Source organism: Hetaerina americana, unplaced genomic scaffold (assembly GCF_022747635.1).
Source record: "Hetaerina americana unplaced genomic scaffold, ioHetAmer1.1.p SCAF_6, whole genome shotgun sequence".
Lineage (NCBI taxonomy): Eukaryota > Metazoa > Arthropoda > Insecta > Odonata > Calopterygidae > Hetaerina > Hetaerina americana.
In genome coordinates this window covers 44,476,024-44,494,315 of record NW_027287205.1, presented here as the reverse complement: position 1 = coordinate 44,494,315, position 18,292 = coordinate 44,476,024, and the positions used below count along the sequence as shown (strand labels likewise).

The 18,292-nt window shown below is 37.2% G+C and overlaps 2 protein-coding genes across 5 annotated transcripts in view; one reads left to right on the top strand and one right to left on the bottom strand.

Annotated features, from left to right (window-relative positions):
• The window catches only part of LOC139694958 (sodium/calcium exchanger 1-like), a 376,741-nt gene extending 373,591 nt beyond the window's left edge, over positions 1-3,150 (top strand). For all 4 annotated transcript variants that reach the window (XM_071593494.1, XM_071593492.1, XM_071593493.1 and 1 more), the window contains one exon: positions 690-3,150. In XM_071593494.1, coding sequence (XP_071449595.1) covers positions 690-932 — 243 coding nt within the window. In that variant the 3' untranslated portion in view covers positions 933-3,150. The remainder of the gene's footprint in view (positions 1-689) is intronic.
• A 6,045-nt stretch (positions 3,151-9,195) lies between these two features.
• LOC139695326 (centrosomal protein of 170 kDa-like) overlaps positions 9,196-18,292 on the bottom strand; it is a 277,342-nt gene continuing 268,245 nt past the window's right edge. The window contains exons 15-21 of the mRNA XM_071594033.1: positions 17,057-17,257; positions 16,572-16,726; positions 14,710-15,013; positions 11,713-11,802; positions 11,546-11,631; positions 11,056-11,219; positions 9,196-10,264 (exon numbers count right to left, since the gene is read on the bottom strand). Coding sequence (XP_071450134.1) covers positions 10,188-10,264; positions 11,056-11,219; positions 11,546-11,631; positions 11,713-11,802; positions 14,710-15,013; positions 16,572-16,726; positions 17,057-17,257 — 1,077 coding nt within the window. The 3' untranslated portion in view covers positions 9,196-10,187. The remainder of the gene's footprint in view (positions 10,265-11,055; positions 11,220-11,545; positions 11,632-11,712; positions 11,803-14,709; positions 15,014-16,571; positions 16,727-17,056; positions 17,258-18,292) is intronic.

The window sequence follows — 18,292 nt, the reverse complement described above, 5'->3', positions numbered from 1 at the left end:
GTATTGATATTAGTATTGATATTGAGCGATAATTATTCAAGTCATTATGAGATCCTCCTTTGTAAATAGGTCTTATGACAGCTTTTTTAAACCATTAGGGATTGTTGCATTGCATATTGAATAATTACAATATCCTTTAATACTGGTATTATATTAGGGCACCTTTTCAAGTCCATTATTCTAATACCATCATGACCCATTGGTTTCCCATCCAATCTTATGTATGTCATCCTCTGTTGCTACATTTATTTCTATGCTATTTACTTGGTTCTCTGTATTTACCGAACTACGTGGAATTTTACTGTTACCTTTCTGGCAAGTTATTTCTTTAGTGAAATGTTTAGAGAACCTGGAAGTGATCTCTTCTCTGGAAGTGATCTTTTATTGCACTCTGAATGAGCAATTTCTTTTTTAGTAAGCAGCAATCAGTCTTAAATACCAACAGAAGCAGAATATTAACTTCGCATGAACTAGACCTAAAACAAAGTTTTGTTTATGCTTCTTGACTGTACTGTCATTCATCATCTATATGAATGCAGAGCTCATTCCATAGAAAAAAAGGTGGTTTTTTTGGCCAGACCTGTTCAATTTGATGTATTTGCTGTCTGGTTGCAATAATTTTATTTTACTTTATTTTCATCCCTTATGAACCAATGTTGCTAATTAATATTCCCTCCCACCCCCACTAGGGTGGTGTGTTTGCAGTCCCAGTGGGCAGTTTGGGATTTAGTGTGATGGTCTACACGTGCACTTCTCTACTTGCTGTTGCTTTGCTTCTTCTGAGACGAAATCTGTCAGTATTTGGTAAAGCAGAACTGGGAGGACCTAGACCGTATAAGATTGGCAGTGCGGTATTTCTTGTGTTTTTGTGGATTCTTTATGTTTTCTTTTCATGTTTACAGACTTATGGTTACATCAGTGATGTTTTTTAAATAATGGGCTAATTTTCATGGTATCATTTTATGAAGGTTTACATCTTGTGTCCTCAGGTTCTCTGTGTATCCGTTCATCACATGAGTATAATTACATAGGAGCAATGCCAACTTGGATACAATCTGGTACACGTTTGAACATTAATCAACAAAATTTAAGGCAGCGTTTCAATTTTTAACATAATGGTGTCAGTTGAGCTGTTTTTCTTGCTTATCATAGATAAATGTCAGATTTTGCAAAATTAACAGTACCTTAAGGATATATATACATATATAATGGTGATCTGAATATTGTAAAAATTGAAGTAAACAAAGCTTAATTTGCTGGAGATTAAGCCAATTTGAAATGCCAAGTCGTGTGTCAACCTTTCAATTCCAAAAATTATTTTTTTACAAGGAATCTGATGCACTGGATAAAAAAAATAATTTTAGAACTTTTGAGTCAAGTATCAAAAATCAATTCCAATTTCAATCATTCATTCAAAAATTTTGTCCACTTGTTTTCTTAATATACTAAATATTAATTAACCTTTACTTTTGGAAAATATTTTTGCTTATGAACACAGTTTAGCCTGTTGATTTTTTTTAATTTTAAATATCCATAACAAATATCATTTCATAGAAAGTGCATTACACCTATTCCAAATGAAACATTGATGAAAAGCTCATTTTGAAATGAATGTCTTTATATCTACTGTGTTTTGGAAGCAAAATCTTTCTGTGTGTGGTTCCTGTGGTATATGACTCATTGTTCACCGTGTCCAAAGTGTGTTCAACAGCCAAATAACCATTCTTTAATAATAACTAAGTGCATTGGTGTATTTGACTAAAGTGCAATGTGAATGCGTCAGTGGTCATAGAAAATACAGAATTGTCATTCATTTCAAAATGTCCCCGAGTTAAAATCTATACTTAGTATCTATTTTTACTGAGTATTAATAATTCACATTTATGAAAGAAAAAGGACAATTGAAGTTTGAAAAAGATCGATTAAAGTTCATCAATTAAACTCTGTATGCATTTGGAAGGAAATTTCTCACACTAGCTACTACTTATGACATCTTGTCCATCCCTTCAAGTTGTAATTTTCCGAACACTTAGTTCACGTCTTCAATAAATTTTTAAGGTACTTGCTGGTGTAGGAAATGATGAGAAACCAATTTTGGATTGTATACCATTTTCATCTTTTTATAATCTACTTTATTTTTTAAATCTTGAATTAAAATTAGTCATTTTTTATTGAATAGATGTGTAGATTGATGGATAACATTACAATGCTCTTAATATGTTGAAGTGGCTGGACACATCCACATGGAAATTAATCTCAGTTATGGTGTTTTGTTTCCCTCTTGTTTTAAACACTTTCTATGTAGACCAGGCCTCAATGCATACTAGCATTCAAAGTTTGGGTTTTCTTTTAGGCCTTGGTGCCTAAAGTTTATTTGAATCATATACGTTGTCATTAACTCAAATTGATAAAGTGAAACATTTTTGAAAAACGTAGTTAGTTAAAACAACATGGAAAGTCATTATACCTAGATAAGACATTGCTCATTATTCTCCCTCCCCAATTATTTAAAATTTGGAAGATACATTCCGTAGTGCTTGATTTCTGTCAATTGAAATTTTTTGACAGTGAAAAAGGGTGGCCAAAATACTAGATCTGAAGCCGGGTTATTAAAATTGACTTAAATATGCATATTTAATTTTACTTTCTTTTGGATACGAGATGTAGTAGATCTACTCTGAGTTTCACATTGTCTTTTGAAACGCATATTATTGAAACGGGGTTGCCTAAATTATTATCTTAATGTTCCTTGGAGCTCTTTTATCTTATTCTATGAATTGGAAATCTGAGCAGAGCATGTGTGTATTGCTATTTAAAAAGATACTCCATTCAAAATACTTTTTGTAAATGTATTCTTCCCCATTGTATATCACTGTGCATAGATATTGTCAGTGTATAAATACTACTTGCCTAGATGAATGTCGACGGTGGATGCCATCATAAAATATTATTCTTCCAATTTATGGAGTGTGGCCCTAACTTAGTAAACATTAAGATGGGAAGTACCTAATTTGTGAATGAATGTGTTAAGAATTTCTTATGTCAAACTAAGAATTTATATTTTTTAATTTATGAATGTTACTTAACTTATTGTAAATAAGATGTCTTAATTATCTATTTGAAGAAAATAAATTAAAATTTTTATAACTATCCTTTTGTGTTGCTAATTTTCTTTTTGATTTCACTATTGCTCTAGTTCCAGTCCAAATCAGTTGCTATGGCTGACTACCAACGAGGGGTTGCCATAGTATTAAATAAAGAGGTAGGAAGAAGCACAGTCAACATAGAACAGGTAACGGATAGAATATGACTAGTAGAGATAAAAGCAGAACCGACGAACTTGGTTATTACTCAGGTACACATGCCACCGAGCAACCATACGGAGGAAGAGGTCGATAAGATATACGATCATTTAGAAGACATAATCGCGTGTATTCCCGCAGGGAAACATTTGATAGTGATGGGGGATTGGAATGCGACGGTAGGCAAAGGAAGTGATGGTGATGAGGTGGGGGACTACAGTTTAGGCAAGAGGAATGACCGCGGGGAGAAAGCAGTAGAGTTCTGCAGGAGACAGGGGTTAGTCATCACCAACACTTGGTTTAGACACCACAAAAGATGCAGGTATGCATGGAAAATATCAGGTGACTCAGAGAGGTATCAGCTAGATTATATTCTGGTTAGACACAGGTTTAGGAACAGTGTGATAAATTCGCACAGCTTCCCGGGAGCAGATGCGGACTCTGACCACAATTTAGTTGTTATGAAATGTAATGTCCGTTTCAAAAAGATTAGGTAGGAGCGGCGAGTTAGAAAATGGAACGTAGAAGCATTAAATGGTTTGAAAAGGAAAGAGTACCAACAGGCTGTAGAGGAAATTTTGGAGGATGGTAAAGGGCTATGTACGATTGAAGAAAAATGGGTAAGTATCAAGAAAGGATTATCTAAAGCCGCAAAAGACACTATTGGAACCGTTAACGCTAAAAGGACTATGAAACCATGGATCAGGGATGAGATGATTACAAAGATGGAAGAGAGGAGAAAATGGAAAAATGTAAATACAGAGATAGGCAAAATGAAGTAAAAAGAGTTAAACAATAAATTGAGGCGGGCAACAAATAAGGCAAGGAAAGCATGGTGGAAGGAGCAGTGTGAGGATATGGAAAATTTGCAGAGGAAGGGTGAAATCAGTGCACTGTACAGCAAAGTTAAATCTTTATCGGGAAGTAAGAAAGGGAGATCTATGCTAACAGTGAGAGATAAGGCGGGTAAGATAATAGTTGACACAGAAAAGATTCAAGAGAGATGGAAGGAGTATATAGAAGAACTGTAGAGTAAAGAACTTAAACCAACAAAGTTAGACATAGAAAAGGTACATGACGTAGAGGAAGATGGCTTAGCTCCAGGCACACTAGACGATGAGATAGAAAGGGCATTAAGGGAGATGGAACTAAATAAGGCCGTGGGGGTGGATAACATTCCTGCGGAACTATTGAAATGCTTAGGCAAATGTGGGAGGAAGAGGCTATATGAGCTGATTCGTAGTATCTATAAGGAAGGAATCTGGCCGGAAGACTTTGTGAGATCAGTTAGTTCCTATTCCAAAAAAGGTAAATGCTACATCATGTGAGGACTACAGGACAATAAGTTTGATATCCCACGCAGCTAAAGTTGTTCTCAGGATCATAAACAAAAGGATAGAGAGTAGGGCAAATGATTACTTAGGGGATGATCAGTTTGGGTTTAGGAAGGGGAGAGGTACGCGTGATGCCATTGCAGTAATGAGATTATTAATCGAGAGGAATATAGAACACAAACAGGAGGTATTCCACGGGTAGTCCAACTTCCCAAGGTAGTCCACGCAGCATCTATTCCTCAGTGAGGCAGCTGCGAAGGCATCTGACCCCAGTGGGGTAGGCATTGACTGATGGTTTCATGTTAAAAACACTACTGAGGAAGGCAACGGGAAACTACCTCAATCATCATTATGAAGAACTTTATGGACAGTATGGAGAATATGAATTCTGGTAATTATGTGACTCGGCCCAATCGGCTGTGTGTTGTGCCCGGCAGCGGGAGAGGCAAGGCTCCCACAGTTGTCATCTCACAAAACCCTTGCAAAGGAGCCGACAGGAGCAGAACAGAAAATGCAGAAAAAGAAGACCAAATTAGTTAGAATAGGAACTTGGAAGTTAGGAAAATGTTGAGGACAGGAAAATTAGAGAATATTAGGCAAGAGATGAAAAAAGGAAGCATAGATATTGTAGTTCTATGTGAGATGAGATAGAAGGATAGTGGGGATTACTGGAGTGATTTTTATAGAATTATATACAGCAGCAGGGCTGAGGCCCAACGAGGGGTTGCCATTATATTGAATAAAGAAGTAGAAAGAAGCGTATTCAACATAGAGTACACAATGGATAGTATAGAGGATTTGATGGTGATGGGGTATTAGAATGCAATCATAGGCAAAGGAAGAGATGGTGATGAGGTGGGGGACAGACATTTAATATCAAGGAAAATTAACATGAAAGTTATAGCTCTAATAAAAAATTAAATTCGCGGCAGAATTCAACACTCACCTAGGTTAACATTTGATTTGCATATTGAATTTAATCTAGGAAATTAAGCGAGATTTATGTATACATATTTGGTCACTGGTCTTATTCCAGATACCTTCTGGGTCTCGCTCCTCCGATCTCATACATAGAGTCCAACCTCTAAGTCCGAGTCCAGGGAGCAAAAATGGTTCGGCATAAGCAGGAGTTTGGTGGATGGATACAAGAGAGGTGGGCAGAGGGAAAGGTATAAAGTTTCTGGTGAGAAGAGTGAGAGGAGTGAAGGAAGAAGGAAGAGAGAGGGTGGAAGGGGGGAAGGAAGGAGCTGGGGTAAGCTTCAATCCCACCCTAATCGCAAAGCCCACGCCCATATTTAACCCCCAAATACTCACACCCCCCCCCTCAAGAGGTGCTTGTGGACGGATATATTCAAATTTTATGCAAATTAGACAACTGAATGAACTCCTTTGAATTAATTTATTTCTCAATGCAAATAAATATTTTGCGAGGAATCAAGAGAGATTCATACTACTGTTATGTTTGTAATGGGATATGAACCAGGAGGTTACGGGAACTTGTCAAGTTTGATGATTAGCAAGATGCAGAAGAGCTGTGGAGGAAAATACCATATGACTTTGAGCAAGAAAATAAACAACAGGATGAATTGGATGGATCTCGGTACAATGAATTCATTAAAATAGATACCGTAAATTTCTTAAAAGTAATAAATCATGGAAAACAGAGAACAACACTTTTGTTTGAGCTTTAGGAAATAATTAAATGAGGGAGTAAACTCAGTTTTAGGGGCACATGAAAAAGAAATTTATCAAGCAAAGAAACTTTCACAAGGAGGAGGAAATTGATAACAGGGACGTTGAGTAAGAATGTTAAGAAAAGGCTCGTCAACACTTTGATGAAGAGTGTAGTTTGGTGTGGCGCAGAAACATGGCCATTGAAATTAGAGATCAGCACTGGTTGGAGGCTATTGAGATGTGTTAGTGGAGAAGGTTGGAAAAGATGAAATAGGCAGAAAGTAAAACAAACAAAAAAGGAAATACTAGATATGGTGAAATAGGGGAAAGAATTGTTGGAAGAGCTTCAAAGGCAGCATGAAAGATGAGTACAGAGCATTTTGATTGGCTATTATTGAAGACTGTGGTAAAGGGGGGAATGTCAGGATAACAAGGACAAAGAGGAGAAGGATGCCCATCATGACGAAGATCATGAGTGAGATCTTTGAAGGTAGGGCCTTGGAAATGCGATCCACCCTTGGGCCTTCCTTTTCAATCTGTTAATATTAATGCCATCAGTGATGAATGGTGACACAACGAATAAATTGACCAGGGCTCAAGCTGCTTTTACTCACTACAAGCCTCAAGTGCTGGCCCTGGTTGTCAGCACATCTCCTAGCAGTAGTATTTAGGGGAGGTGACCGACAGCTTAGGTCATTTGCGCCATAGGGGATGGACAGGAAAGGATGATGGGTGGAGAAAAATCCGGCGTCGGCATTAGCCTACTCTTTACAAAAGGCGCCAAGGGGTCCGCAGCTTAACGTCCCATCCGACCGATGGCGTACTCACTCAAAGTGCCCTCCACAAAGCACCTCAAGTAGGGATCGAGATACCTCTGAAAAATATTCAACACCAATGGGATATGAACCTGGGTCCTCCGGGTGGGAAGCCAGTACGTTAGCCACCGCACCATCTCGATCCCCCCCTGGTTGTCAGCACAGCTCCTGTACCAGGTAATATTATGGTGAGCCAGTACCTGGTTAATAAGTCAATAGTACCTGGGTTTACAAGTCAACCCTCTTGCCATTCGCATACATGTATGACAAATGGCCCTGTCATCGTTGCTAGGGCATTCCTATGGCATGGGCTCTTTTCCATGCTGTGTTGTGGTTAGTTCTGGACACACCGGCTTGTCTCAGCAGCCATCTATCCTCCAAAGTTTGCTTGATTGATAGGGCTCTAACTGTGGGTGCCACGGGGATCAGGATGATGCAGTTATCTGGGCCCTCATCATTCCCGGGCCCTTCATGCCCAAAGGGCCTGGGCCGGGTTTGAATCCTTGGGGCAGCAAATATTTTTCAGTGCTATCCCAATCCCTACTTGAGATGCTTCTTGGAGAGCACTTTGAGTGTACATGCCATCTATGGCATAGGATGTTAAGCTGCAGAACCCTTGGTGCCTTTCATTAAGAGAAGGCTAATGGCAGCATAGTTTCTCTACACCCTTTATCCTTTCCTGTCCATCCCTAATGGTGCAAATGGCCTCAGCTGTTGGTTGCCTTCCCTAGAACTACTACTGTGGGTGGGGTTGCTGACCACCTACTGTATGGGACCTTATTTGACTCACAGAAGACCATTTTTGGCTTTTTTACGAACTACTAATTTTCAAGAGTCCATAAGGAGTAAACACTCCTATCTTGTGTTGCCAAGGGCACAATCATTAATTTATCAAAGAAGGCATTTTTGAATAAAATAAAAAGGTCATTTACTTTGGTCAAAGGCATACTACGATTATCACTTTAATTGCATGTTTGTACTGAACAAAGCACACCACTATGTATAACTTGTTATTTAAGTGACATTAGGATACATATGGAATACATATAGTGAAACGAGACGAACATTTAGACTTTTAATCATTTGAAGAATGCTTAAATAATTTTACAGTGACAGTTTCACTATTGAGTAATTTCACAATGTATTCTGAGGTGCTTAAGAGTCATTAAAATTGTTTTCAAAATCAAAAACTACAATAATGTTAAAGTGACTCTACATAAGATTCCTCTTGAAACCCCTGGTAAGGAAATTAAATGAAATGGACTCTCCCTGAAATCCTTACGTAATTTAAGGACAACCCCCAAATATATTCCAGTGTTTCACTTCTTAAGAGAGAGGGTTCCAATGGGTAGGCATGCCCAGAGTCCCTCAATATTTGCAGAAAAATGTCAAGTCCAAATTTTAACAGAACAAATAGTTAACTGACAGATTATTTTCACAAGAATCCCAGTAGCCTAATGATAGGATACTGTATTGTATTCCAAGGCTATGGCTGGTAATGATAAGATTCTTTTTGGTGGAACCTTTTTATAATTTTCAAAAATATTTTTCATCCAGAAATATTCCCAAGTGACTTTTGTATTATGTTCACGACCATGTGAGAGGCCAGAAATAAATTGATATTAGGGGCATTTACCTCAAAAAGGGCCATTATTGTTTCCTGGCAGTAGGAAAAATGGCATCTGCCAACAGCCTCCTTTCGAAGATCATGAACTGCCTGGCCCACAACGTCTCACACAAGTTACTGGTGAAGGTATTATAACGATAGTCTTGGTTATATGTTCCTCCTGGTTGACTGTATGTATAGGCACCATTTTCATCTGAAAAACTATGATGTCAACAACATCTGATCATTCATATAAAAATTGAAATGATTTTATTTAGTTTCATTATTTTTTCTTGAATGAACTAATGATTAAATTAGATTATAAATTGGCTCTATGAGAATTAATTCATAATCTCAATGTAAGGAACTGAAGAAATATGTCCTGAGGTTATACAAAAAACCAGTAGGATCTTATCAGAGGCAAGTGCATAGCTGTGACAAACTTAATTAATAATGTACATAAGTATTCAGTAAATGTTTTATTGACACATTCCATCATTTAAGGGTTTCACCATCAAAGAAGCACCATTAGGGAATGGAAGGCATATTAACGAGTTTAGCTGACTCGAGTATTTTACCAGAACACAAGAAACATTCAAAAATTATCTTATGCATTCCGCTAACAAAAATTTGATTCTCATGAATTAAAAAAATCCATAAGCCTGCCTTAAAAGATAAGATGAGATCATTTCATAAGATGTATTATTCACTTTAAAGTGTGCTCGTAGAGCTTATTTGCTTTATTTTCAGTTTATAAAAATGGCCCATTAGAAAAGCCCAGTGAAGTGGTCCACATTTACAATGGAAAATGTTGACTGATATGGAACAGATCAAACTGCATAAGAAAATTTATCTAAAAGCTCTAAAATTTTCCAAAGACACAATTCATTCCTTTGCATCATTAAAAAAAAAAAAAAAAATTCAGTAAAAATTTAATAAAGTAAATCGTTCTTATAACTCGATAAGAGAATAACAAAAATTTCTCAAAATTAATTATTCTTATCAACAAAAGTTGAGCCAAGTTTTACTATTTCTTTCACTAAAAGAAAATGACAGCATAACCAGGCATTGCACACAATAATTCGTGACCAATCTGTTCATAGAAACATCTGTCAGGATGTTGCAATTTTGGGCACCATACACATTTTTACACTTCCAAAGGGTGATTCATTAAAAAGAGCATATTTCATGATTGCCAAAATGATAGAAGTACAAACAGAGCCAAGCATGAAATATGGAAAATATTTCCTGTACAATAATTAAAGATTCTCACAAAATAATTTACAAAGTACAAAGAGCAAGTCTGTAAGGACTATTATAAGAGTTCATACTTAGCACAAAATCACAATTATTACTTGTGACTTGTCATTTTTATAATTGCTCTGTTATTGTGTAACATTTTACAATAATCACTGTGGCGCACTTCAGCTGTACTGAAGGTAAAATGAAAACCTCCTTAAAAGGAAATGGCTTTCTCTCCTTCAGCATCACTGCTCTCAACATCTTCATCTCCAATCAGGACCTCTTCAAGAGCTGCAAGAAAATAAGAGGACATCACCCTCAATTTGCATCCACCTAGTTGAGGGGGACGCAAATTGTTCCACCTACTTAAAAACCATGGTAAAGATAATCAGACTATGTCAACTGAAAAAGTCTGAAGATGTCATATTAGTTTAAGTACAGGGTTCTTTCCATTAAATATGTTTTGTAAAGTAAACTGCCATTAAAAGAGTTATTATTAGACATTTCTTCCAAGGATGGCATGTATGATTAATTTCTTGAAAATTTCTATGCAAGCATAGACTTTTATGAATTCATCCTTCTTAAAGTTGGGGGGGGGGGGGGATGAAGTAGAACAGGTTAAACAGTTCATCTATTTGGGAAGTGCTGAGGGCAAGTGGAGTGGTGAGGATATTAAAAGAATAATTGTATTATAAAAGGAAGCATTTACAAAGAGAGGCGAGTTGATACAGGAATTATGGGTAAAGATGCAACAAAAAGACGTGACATTTTTTTATATTGAGCCTAGTTTTGTTTGGCTAAATGGCTGGGCTACAATTCATCCTGCGATAGAAGAAAAGGTGAACATGAACTATGATCCTAAACAATGTATGCATAATTTTCTTTGAATAAACCTTGTCCACAATTTATTTTTTGGCATGGAATTCATTATCGTACTGTATTTCACATTAATTTATGTGCAAAACATTTTTTCACAAAATGAGTGTTTTGCTTCACAAGAAATATCATGGAACAGATTATGTTTGTATTATGTGGTTCCCCAGTACTGACTTTGATAACACAAGATGAAATTCAATACCAACCTGCAAACACATTTTCCAGTTTCTTGAGATTCTTCAGAGTACCAGAGAGCTCCTTAGAAGGGCTTTTACTAGGTGAAGACACACTAGATGTGTCACCTTCCTCCAGTAAATTTATTACCTCACTTAAAACTTCACACTTCTCCACATCACCTTCATATAACCGCCTGGTAGAAATAATAATTTAAAACATTATACTGCATTACATAAAATGAACTTTGAATAAATATCAATTAACACAGATAATTAAATTTTAAATAAAACATATCCTGAAGATAAAAAAATATTTTACACACAATTTTTACTTTCTTGCCCAACTATTTGCAAGCTCAAGAGCTTTAATAAATTAGTAATCAATAATAAATTTAACAATACATGAATGTTCATAATACAGCTTTAAAAAATTGTACATATGTCATTTTAATATGAAATCAGAGCAATGATTATCTTTTATCATTCTAATATTCTAAAAAGTTAAATGACAAAAACTAACCTTAGCTTCTTGAGCAGGTTGTATGAGCTTCCTTTAATTTTATTAGAAAATCCATAAATGGCAGCTATCACCAAGTTATCTAGTGCCTGAAAAAAGAGATGGTTAGCTGATGGCTTAAAGATTAAAAACAGAATGTACATATAAATGTGATTGAGTGAATGAATTACCTCTAGTTTAGCCCTCCCTCTAATAGAGGAGTTTGGAGTTGTGCTACGTAGAAATGATAAACCCAAATCGAGAGTTTCATCAAGTGATGACTGGAAAACGAAATGGATCAAAAATTAAGATTTCACATATTACCATGGCTAAAGGTTGATTGTTACAACCGAGGTCATCCAATATAATCAATAGGACAATCATAATAAAGGGTCCAACAAAGATCGGATCATAAGTGCACCCACTTGGAAAAAGTTCAGTTACCCCCAAAGGATAAAATAGTATTTACATGCATCCTATTCCAAAGCAGCATACAGATAATTTAAAGAGGATGAGATGGTGCACTTTGCTTTCAGGTTCAAAGTAGAAAAAAGCTACCAAAATGTACTGGATCCACAGAAGATATTGAACAACCAAAATATGGCATCCTTCAGTAAAATATCCATTGAAGAACAACTTCAAATTCAAAAGTTTTAAGAATTATTCCAAAAATATTCAGTTCGGATTCAGGTAACCTATTTAGTTGACAGCAATTTTGATCAAGTTCACTTCTTTGGGTGATTTAATTTTGTTGACAATGAAGTTAATGGGAGAAAATTACATAGGATAAGTGAAAGCAAAGTCATTCATTTTAAAAAATTATCAACAATCATATAGATATCACTACTACATTAAAGCAATTCATTTTAAAACTAATTCCACGGAAACCTTCCAAAATTTCATTTCTACCACACAGGATATTGAAAGCATTGTTAGGAAGCGATAAGAAATATCCATGCCTACTGTGAAAGCCCTATTAATCTGCTATTGGATAAGCTATTCTGCCAATTAATTGGTACTCATGGGGATAGAGATGGTGCAGGGGCTAGCGCACTGGCTTCCCACCCAGAGGGCCCGGGTTCAAATCCCGGCAGTGTTGAATATTTTTCAGAGGTATCTCGATCCCTACTTGAGGTGCTTTGTGGAGGGCACTTTGAATGAGTATGCCGTCCGTCGGATGGGACGTTAAACTGCAGACCCCTTGGCGCCTTTCGTAAAGAGTAGGCTAATGCCGACGCCGGGTTTCTCTTCATCCTTTCCTGTCCATCCCCTATGGCGCAAATGACCTCGGCTGTCGGTCGCCTCCCCTAAAAACTACTACTACTTGGTACTCATTAAATCAAATGTTCACCAATACTTCAGCTCTTTCAAATTTGCCAAAAGGGTCAGTATTTTTGTAGCTGGGCTGAATGACAACAATGATTTTCTTATCCTCATTTTTACCTTATTTTTCAGTAGTATTAGTAGATTTAAGGGAGGTGACTGATAGCTAAGGGGTCAATTGGGTCATTGGGATGGATGAGAAGGGAGGGTGGAGAGAAACCTCATGTCAGCATTAGCTTACTCTTATCGAAAGGTGCCAAGGGGTCTGCAGTTTAACATTCCATCCGACGGATGGCATTCTCACTCAAAGTGCCATCCACAAAGCACCTCAAGTAGGGATTGGAATATCACTGAAAAAGACCTGCCATCTCCAGGATTCAAACACAGGCCCCCTGGCTGGGAAGCTAGTATGCTAGCCACCGTTCCATCTTGATCCCGTAGTTTTTTCAGCCAAGCTGCTATTCTTTAGGTTAATATGCATTTGGTTTGACCCTGACTAAAAACTGGCTACATAGGGATTTTATGTTTTGAAGACAGCAAATAAATAAAATACGAGGGTCATCCGGAAAGTAGTACCCGTTCGTGCCGCATGAAGTGCTGACGACGCGAGTAGCCGCTGGACGAGGTCAGATAGCTTCAGTGGCTTGTCTGCCTTCTCTGAGCCAAGTTGCGTGACGCTAGCATTGCCTGTGTTGTTTCTGTGATTGTTTACAATGTTTAAAAAAATTGAGAACGCCGCCAGTTGTGAAGTGAGGGCAGTGATTAAATTCCTCAATGCAAGAAACGTTCGCCCATGTGATATTCATCGCCAATTAAAGGAGGTGTATGGAGACAATGTAATGGACGAGTCGTCTGTTCGGCGGTGGTGTCGCAACTTCAACATGGGGAGGGGGAACACACACGACGATGAGCGTTCGGGGAGACCGTCTGTCATTACAGACCAACTGGTGAGCTCAGTTGACGAATTCGTGAGGAACGATCGGCGCGTCACAATTGATGACATCTGTGAGCATTTTCCCAATGTTTCTCGAACAATTGTTCATGAAATTGTTAAACACCATCTGCATTATGCAAAAATTTGTGCAAGATGGGTCCCTCGCGTATCTCAATGAGCTGGCGGCGAAGGACTATGCAGCAGGAATACAGAAACTTGTCACACGTTATCACAAATGCCTTAATTTGCTTGGAGATTATGTTGAGAAGTAGTTTAAAGTATCCTCTTTCAAATAAATTTTTTTATGTTTGTTAATATTTACTTTTGTGTCTTTAATTCACGAACGGGTACTACTTTCCGGATGACCCTCGTATCCTTATCCTTGATTAGCAAAGGAAATCCAGTTAGTTAGATTATAGAAATGTGGGTCTTGGAAACAGTATATTTTAATTTTATATCACACAAACAAGATTAAAGTTAAACTATACCAGGAGGCTACATCATTTGCAAAAAATTTATTGTGAGATACTTTTATTAACAGACTATTCCCAGAGCAACATTGCAATCTTCCCAAGGATGAATTTTACTCAGTCTATAGGATCCAAAGAAAATAATAAAGGTACTCGTTTCCATAATTTTTCTGATTAATTCAATTTATACACTAGAAATGGCATTGCTCGTTAATTTGATGGTTGTCCTATGAGTAGCTGTAAATGCGTCTTCAAAATTTTCCTTATGATCATGAAATTATATTCTAGGCTAAATGCTATTTCTTTCTATATGCTTTCCAACCATTCACATTGAATATAGCTCATTTTTACACATGGCATTCAGAAACCATTTATCTCGAGTAAACATTGCTAATTGGCTCACTTAGAATAATAATGTTACCACATCTCCTGTGCCACTCATTCCCACATTAACTCCTTACCTTCCTTGAAGATGAGAGTACAAGGTCTGGTGAAGGGGCAGTGGCTGCCCTCTGGCTCAATGCTGCCTTGGTCCGGTGGTATGCCATTGACCGGGTCATCAGAAGGGCAGATGCTGCAGCCGAGGTGGGTGAGATGACTGCTGGTGAGTCTTCTCCCTCCTCCATCGACAGGGTGGGGTCCTCATCCTCCATCTCCTCCTCCTCCTCCTCATCCTCTTCCTCCTCTTCGTCTTCCTCTGAAGTCACACCCTCGGATCCTGGTGTGCCATGGAAGGAGGCTGAGCGAAGGAGAGGATTCGGGGGACTGCAAACACAACCATTTTACTTTAATGATAGTCTACCAAGTAAGGTAGGTTTTGGATGGGTACACAGACTAGCCACCGATAGAATTCCAAGTCTCACCCAAAAAAAGACAACACCACACCATTTACAACATTTAACACTTCTGCATACATTCTAGCACTCTTCATTCTGTCCAACATGCCTTCCTTTTCCTACCCCTTCCTTGCTTCCTCTCTCTATCACAGTCTTTCACATTTCATTCCCTAACAAAATCCTCTGCATCCATCTTTCCTGCCTGCTGCAAATCTCTCCTGATGACCCACTCTCCTCCACAACAATACCTTCTAAGTCACTACTCTCCTTTAGGGTCATTTTATTTTTCCATACTTCCCAACAACCAAGTTTTTGAGTTGTACAGATTTATAATCCACAGCAAAGTTTTCACTAATGTTTTCTATACATCCTCATTCAAGAACCTTGTCATCAACTCTTCTTTTCATAATAGCTTATTAACCAAAAACAATTCTTCTTCTTATGCCTCTATTAAAATGACTATCTTTGTCTAAAACAATCCCAAGATAAAGGAAGACGTTTTCTCCCTGCTCTACCAGCTCTAGTTTATTTCCCCTAATTTTAATGTTTAAATTAGCATTCCCCAAAATCTCATTACCTTTGTTTTGTTTGCATTCACTCTCATCCCATACTTATTACACTGATCTTCTAATTTCTTGGCAAAAAACCTCTGGTTGACTGGATTACTAAATCTTGATCATCCACAAATCAGATTTTATGAATCCCCCATACCAACTTTCATTCCTATCTCTAGCTCTTCCCATGCCTCTTTTACCATTTCCTCCATGTTTTTTGGAAAAACACAGGTATTAATGGTTATCCCTGTATTAGTCCCTTCTTAACACTGCCTATCCCGAGCCTCCATCCATCACTTGCACCTGAGCTGTATGAGATATGTACAGATAAACCTCTTATCCATCCAATCTACTCCGATTTGCTGTAATACATTCATTCTACCCAATCTACCCCATCAAATGCTTTCTAAAAATGTACAAAACGATCAAACACATCCTGATTGTATTCCTATCAGTGACCTTATTACTGCCATGGCTTCACATATACCTTTTCCTATCTTGAACTCAAATTGATGTCTTCCTGCCAAATTCATTCCTCATAAACATTGATAAAGAGCCCATATGAATGAGCAAACAAATCAAGGGACAAAACTAGACAAAATGAACAATGATGGACAGCTCCTCAACTATCACATTATGCATTCATTTGATTGATCACTGTTACCATAAAAATACACCCAAAAAGCAAAAGTTTTGTTATTTGGATGGCATAACCATGAGTGATGGGAAAAAGCAGGAAATTAATAGAAAAAAAATACTCTGGATGAACTGTGGGACATTTAGACAACCTAGACAAAATGTGCCAAATTAGTAACCATGTGACTCTAGATGTGATAAAAGAAACTGTCAACTAGCAGATTTTCTCCAAACAATTAATTATAAACAAAATTAAATGGATGAGATTTGGCAATAGATGATTATATTTTTAAATACCTGGAGTTTCGAGAAGAGGCTTCTGAAATGATCACAGTTCGGTTAAGGGGTTGACCAGAAGTAGGGGAGGTAGGTGACTGGGGCGCTTGGGCTGCTGGCATACCAGTGGCTGCTTTCCGTGCTTCTTCCCTCTTCTTCTTCCCCTCTGCAGCAGCCTGCTCCAACAAATGAAACTGGTCAACTCACACACTCTAATCATTCATTCAGTCAAATTACATGAAGGGAGTTTAAACTTAATGACAACATCAAATTGAATTAACACATTTTTCTGAAAATGGAATGCATCACGGAATTCTGATGGCTATGAATGTTTGTGTCAATTTACAGAACTTCCAAACAATTACTTACAGAACTTTACAATTATTTACAGAACTCACAAACAAGTGGCTTGCATATATTTTTGATTGAAAAAATTTGAAATTCAAGCACTTTAGTGATATTTCTCTAGAGAACATTCATTGCCTCCGAGTTACATCTGTCCTTACCTTCATGGGATCGTAACTCTTTCTTCTCTTCCAGTTCTGGAATTCTACCTCACGAGATGACAAAGTGGAATTGCTCCGGCCAGGGGGATTACCAGACCCTCTGCCTCGCTTGGGGCCACTAGTTCCTGGAGGGCCTCCCATGCCAGGGCCCTCTCTGGTCTTTGCACTGTTCGGCCGAGACTTTGGAGGTAGTCCAGGAGACTGAGGGATAGAGAAGCCAAGGATTATGCAAACAATAATGGAGGGTATTTCAATGCCATATGAAACAATTGGTCACATTTCCTTTTAATTAAAAGTGATGAGAATGCCAATAAAAACATTAAAAAAGAATGAAATGGAGTGAAAGGACCATTTAAATGATGGGCACTCATGCAACATACCAAACCAACCTTAGGCTTTCAGAGTTTTTCTCCAAAGGGGATGATTGAATGATAGGACTAGACTGCATTTAGACAATAACTTATGTCAATAGCCATGACAAAAGACAAATGAACTGAATCATGCAGAGGCTAACTAGAAAAATACATATAAACTAGGCATTTTTCACACTAAGCGCATTTTTTAAATTGAAAGAAAAAATTGGAATTACAAGAAAAAATATTGATGATAGCCAGTAGTTTTTTTATAATGATACAAATAATTATAATGATATAGATTAAAATTAACAATGTAAATTGGAGATCCATGGTAATTAGGTAATGTTTTCACAGCAAATTTTGTAATTTACAATCATTTGACACATTCAACCATTGAATTCAACAATTGTACCAGAAATGGTCAACCGTTGTTTCAATTGTACATATTTACATTAATAAAATATTTATTTATAAAAATCTAAGAGCTAATGCAACTAATAATAATAAAAATTATAGTCACACATGTCCTTTGATTTACCATAAAATGAAGATGCTTCATTTGTTAGCAACATGTTTTTACAGGAGTTTATGCTGATTATTTGACTATAACTATTGCTATTTCCAAACTTAATACTACAAGTTATAATGAGTGGAAGAGAAATGTGACAGCAAATAATGAGAGTTTATGGAAGATACCAACTCCTCCTTCTGCAAGATACCAGATTTTTCCTCAGAGAAACTACACAACACTGCAATTCATCCTTATGATGTTATTTTTAGGTGACTATAACTCTGTGGAAAACAAAACAGTGGCATAAGAAAAGGAGATCAGCTTCTTCTATCTCAAATGTAACATTTCACTAGCTTTAACTTGGGGCAA